Genomic DNA, 5,367 nt, shown 5'->3' with positions numbered 1-5,367 from the left:
GGTGGGGGTGGCCGGCGGGCCCGCCATAGCGATGGCGGGAGGGATGGGCTGCCAGAGTGCACAGGAGACACCCACACGGGGCTGAGCGGGTCCGAGTCCGTGCTGTGTCGGAGGCTGGCACCAGAGGGGCAGCCGATTCTCCGGGAACGAGAGCAGTGAGCGCTGCGTAGGGAGACGGTGGTCCCACCACCAGCAGGGCTCAAGGAGGCTCTCGGCAGGCCCGGGGTCAGCCCCGGGTCAGCCCTGTACGAGAGCATCTCCTCGCTGGGTCCCTAACAGAGGTCTGTCCCTCTTTGTCCCCAGCAGAGCATTGTGTGGACTTTCTGAACCACTCGGGAGCCAGCACAGCGATCCCCGCTGAGAATGTCACCTCGCCCGTCATGGAATTCTGGGAGTAGGTGCCAGGCATGGCTGCACGTGCCGGGGGCCCCACGCGGGAGAAAGCTGGGTGTCTGTGCTGTGCGAGTTTGGGTGTCTGGGGTGCAGGCGGAGACTCCCCGCTCGGTCTCCAGCATACGCCCACACATCGTGGAGGGAGGAGAGAGCACTGTCCTCCCTCGCCCTCGCACCGCCCCAGCCCGTGTGTCCATCCACGTCCGCGGACATTCTCACGCGTGTCCACCTTCGCCTTTGTATCCGCCCCGCCCCACCCTGCGGCCACGCGGGCGGCCAGCGGTGCGTGGGAAGAGCCTGAGGGGCAGGCCTCCGCCTCCTCCCGGCGCTGTGCCGTATGGGTGTGCTAGCCTGGTCAGCACTGCGGCACCCGCGCTCACACGCTCACCTCCTGCACCGCCTCCACCCATGCCCGCCCCTCCCCTGCGTTCTCACCCATGGTCACCAGCATGCACACACATGCACCTCGGTTTCCTGAACCACACACACACCCATCACCGCACACATGCCTTACACTGACATGCACCGAGCCTTCACTAGACGCCCGGACACTTGCTCGTCAACCGCATGTATGAATGGCTGTCCCACATGCCCAGCCAGCCCTCAGGCTGTCTCTGTCTCTGTCCGCACAACAGAGACAGCTGCAATGGTCACAGCCAAAGGCCTCTCTGAGGTCGTGGTGACTGCCCTTCTAACCCCAGGGGTGCACAAGCCACAGGTGGGAGCAAGGCATGGCCAAGGGAGGCAGGGGAGCCCCGCACGTGGGACCTGCCGGGTCAGCTCTAAGAGCGGGACTTGGTCACGAGGCCCAGCGTCCCCATAGCCTTCACCGGCTGTCATCCCCTCAGGAGGCGCGTCCTGGGCATCACCTCGGGCATCCATGACCTGGGTGCCCTGCGCTGGGAGCTGGCGCTGTGCCTCCTGCTGGCCTGGGTCGTCTGCTACTTCTGCATCTGGAAGGGCGTCAAGTCCACGGGCAAGGTGAGAACGCCGTCTGCGGCCCGAGTCCACGGCCGCGCGAAGGGCTCTCTCTGGGGAAATGAAAAAGTCATTTAAGGGAGAGGGGAGGTGAGGACGGGGCGTCGTGGGAACAGTCGAGCCAGCACAAGGAAGGACTTCCTTTTCTGATACGACTTTTAAGGCCTGTTTGGGGGCAGCAGGTGGCACAGTGGTGGTCACATCACTGGACTCCCACATGCCATCTGTGGTTTGAGCCCCAGACCTGGTGGCTTGAAAATCATGCTGGGCATGTGTGCATGCGTGCCCAAGATCCCAGGAGGAGAATGGGGGGGAAGGGACTGCGGTGTGGCCATCCCTCCCGGGGGCAATCTCTCACTTTCCCTGTCTCTGTCTCTTTCTCACTCTCGAGCACTCATGCCCTATGGCAAAAACCTCTACTTAAAAAAAAGACCTATTTGGGACTGGCCCTAGAAGTGGTTAAACACTGTGTGAAGGGAGCCAGATAGGTGCGAGGGCGTGGGAGGACAGTGCTCTCTCCCAGGGATGACCACAGTTCAAATCCCAGTCCTGGTCGCTTGAAAAACACGCTGGCACATGGGCATGAGTGCCCCAAATCCTGAGAGTGTGGGGAAAGGAGAAGAGGGACTGCGTCGTGACCATGCCCACCGAGGGGCACTCTCTCTCTCGGGCATTGGAAACGCAGAGCTGCTTCCGTAGTAATAATCGGCAGAGTAAGAGACCTGCCAGCCCCGCTGCCATAGCTAGTCGTGTCCCAGACCCGGTGAGCTGTCAGCCCGGCGGCTCGGGCAGCTGCTGCCGTGTGGCCGTCGAGGTCTTCGGGTGTGCGTGTCCCCGCCAGCCTACGTGCTGTGTCTCCAGGACCGCACTCTCTCACGACTCGCTCGCTGTGTACCGCAACATGCTCAGACACGTTATTGCACGGCCTGGCAAACAGCTGTGTTTCAGGTGTTAGTTCTGATCATTGGCGGGCTCACCAGGAACGGAGGACGCTGGGCTCGTTACGTGGAGGGCTCAGGGTCGCGCACTACTTCCGACCCGAAGACACTGCAGGCTCGGTCCCACCCGGAGTGGGAGGGCCCTGACTTGTCCGAGCAGCCCTGACTGGGGTGTCCCCGCAGCACCGCCCGTCCCGCACTGCGTGATGACGGTCACATGCAATGGGTAATGAGGACAGACAGCACGGCCCCCTCGCCGAGGAGCTGCGCCTGCTCAGGGTGGCGTGGGACACCGCTGGGTGTCGGCAGGATCCCGGAGCTCAGGCTGGGAAAGTACAGGCTGAATCCCCTGCAGGCGGCTGTCAAGTCTGAGCACCGCCCCCGGCGAGGCCAGGCCAGGGGCTAAGGACACGGCCATCCTTGGAGGTTCTGGACCGCGGTCTGCGCCCCCTGGCCCCACTGGCTGAAGTGCGCCTGGGTGCCCGGAGGCCGGGCTGCTGGAACGTGCACAGGGAGGTGTGGGAAGTCCCCTGTGCTCGCTGCCGCCGCTCTCAGCTGCCACCCAGGCTCCGTGAACCTGCACGTGTGACCGCACAGCCGGGAGGGGTCGGGCTGCTGGGGGTGACGCGGCCTGGCTCCCCCCAGGTGGTGTACTTCACGGCCACGTTCCCCTACCTGATGCTGGTCGTCCTCCTGGTCCGCGGCGTCACCCTGCCCGGAGCCTACACGGGCATCGTCTATTACCTGAAGCCGGATTTGTTTCGCCTCAAGGACCCCCAGGTGGGTACTGTGCGGGGGTGTCTCCCCGGAGGTCTCCCAGCCCGGCCTGAGCTGGCCTTTCCAAAGTCTGTCACCGCTTTCCCCTGGCTTTAAAAGCAGTAGACACCATTGGAGGAGAATCAGAAAACACTGGAGAGAGAAGTGGAGATTTCTGGAACGCCCACCCCTCAGATACAGTCTCAGCGCGCTGCTAGCGTAGTCCCTCCCCTGCCAGCTAGCCTGCGTGCCCGCGTTAAGTTTGAACGTAGCTGAGTTTGGACAGACACGCACCCTTTCTCCGCTTAATTCTACTGTAAGCACTCCCATGTTACTGAATTCAGTGGTAAATGCTGTTTATAACATTGTCGTAACAGTTCCTCTCTCATCGCTCATTCAACAAAAACGTACTGAAGGGACTAGCAACTAGCAGGTGGCACGGTAGTTAAAGTGCTGGATCCCACATGGCCGACTATGCGGTTCAAGTCCCAGACCTGGCAGCTTGAAAAACACACCAGGCACATGTGCGTGCATGCCCAAGTTCCCAAAAGAAGAATGGAGGAGAAGGGACTGTGGTGTGGCCTTTCCCCGTGTGTGTGTGTGTGTGTGTGAGAGTGTGATTTCTCACTTTCCCTCTCACTGTCTCTCTCTGTCTCTCAGGCAAGTGCACATGCCTTATGGCAAAAATCTTTTTTAAAACCTGTACTGAGTACTCACCAGGTGCCAGGGACAGGGCAGGGGTAGAGCGGGCCCCTTAGAGCTCATAGCCAGTGCAAGGATGCTTTACTGTACTGGCTTTAGAGAAATGGAGACTTTCTTTTCTTTTCTTTTCTTTCTTTTTTTTTGAGAGATTTTTCACTATAGGGCTCATGCGCTTGCCAGACAGAGAGAGACATAGAGACAGAAAGCGAGAAATTACCCCCCAGGGGGGATGGCCACGCCGCAATCCCTTCTCCTCCATTCTCCTCTCGGGATCTTGGGCACTCACACACACGTGCCTGGCATGAGTTTCAAGCCACTGGGTCCGGGACACAAACCGCGGTCAACTACGTGGGAGTCCAGCGACATAGCCATTACGCTAACTGCTGGTTCCCTTTTCTTCTTCTTTTTCCTTTTCTGAGAGGTTTAGGGTGCTTGTGCTTGCCAGAGAGACAGAAAAACAGAAAATGAGAAATCACCTTTCAGGGGGGATGGCCACGCTTCAATCCTTTCTCCTTCACTCTCCTCTCGGGATTTTGGGCACACACACACACACTGGGTGTGAGTTTCAAGTCATCAGATCCGGGACCTAAACCACAGTTGACTACGTGGGAGTTCAGTGACATAGCCGTTACGCCATCTGCTGGTCCCAACATAGACTTTCATCAACAGTGTTTGAATAGACCCTTCTTTCTGCAGAGCCCTTGTGAGATTCGATATTTATTTATTTATATATAGGTTTCACCATAGGGCATGTACACTCACTGGAGAGAGACAGAGAGAAAAGGAAAGTGAAAAATCACCCCCCAGGGGAAACGGCTACACGGCAACCCCTTATCCTCCATTCTCTTCTTTGAATTTTGGGCATGCACACACATCCGGTGTGAGTTTCAAGTCACAGGACCGGGACTTGAACTGTGGTTAGCCATGTGGAAGTCCAGTGCCGTAACTACCATGCCACCTGGCAGCCCTATAACTTATTTTAAACCTTGGTGTTTTTCGGTTGCCTGCAGGCACATGTGCTCTCCAGAGAGAGAGAAAAGAGGGAAAGGAAGCATCAACCAATGGAGCCTGGTTGCTCCACAGCCCCCTCCTCCATCTCACCATCCTGTGATGGGATTTGGGGCACACACATGCCAGAGTGTTGTTCAGACTGCTGGGGCCGGGATTTGAACCACAGTTGGCCGGGATGGGATCTGGCTCCCAGTGCTCTGAGCCTCACCACAGCACTACGAGGCTGGCCTACTCCTTGACCATTTGACGGGCCCGTTTTGTTATTTGAATTCTCTCTCTCTAAAAATATGGGCAATTTCCCCACTTACTTCTTCTTTATTTTAAATTCTGAAAACATACACGAGGCTCTGTGTGTGTGTGTGCATGTGCGAGTCGAGTGGGTGGCTCGCCCTGCCCTGCAGAGAGGCCTGGGCCTTGTCTGGGGTGCAGCCAGACTCCACTTGAGGAATTCAAGTAACATGCGTGTGCCTGAGAACCAAACCGGGAGTGGGCCCTGCCTGTGGGGGCATTGCAGAGCCAGGGCAGTGCCAAGGGGTGAAAGGCCACCCTGGCTCCAGGCCGGGTGGGCTCCCCCCGGCCCCCAGCCCCT

At 58.7% G+C, this 5,367-nt stretch overlaps 1 protein-coding gene across 1 annotated transcript in view; it reads left to right on the top strand.

The window, feature by feature from the left end:
* LOC102482948 (sodium- and chloride-dependent betaine transporter) overlaps window positions 1-3,089 on the top strand; it is a gene marked incomplete at its 3' end in the record, with an annotated part of 19,482 nt that extends 16,393 nt beyond the window's left edge. Inside the window, 3 exon segments of the mRNA XM_027767682.1 lie at window positions 304-394; window positions 1,242-1,374; window positions 2,955-3,089. Of these exon segments, the coding sequence (XP_027623483.1) occupies window positions 304-394; window positions 1,242-1,374; window positions 2,955-3,089 (359 nt within the window).
* Window positions 3,090-5,367: the final 2,278 nt, after the last annotated feature.

This window comes from Tupaia chinensis, unplaced genomic scaffold (genome assembly GCF_000334495.1).
Source record: "Tupaia chinensis unplaced genomic scaffold, TupChi_1.0 Scaffold144408_1, whole genome shotgun sequence".
NCBI classification, from domain to species: Eukaryota; Metazoa; Chordata; class Mammalia; order Scandentia; family Tupaiidae; genus Tupaia; species Tupaia belangeri.
The sequence above is the reverse complement of the archived record's forward strand: the minus strand, read 5'-3'. Positions and strand labels throughout refer to the sequence as shown.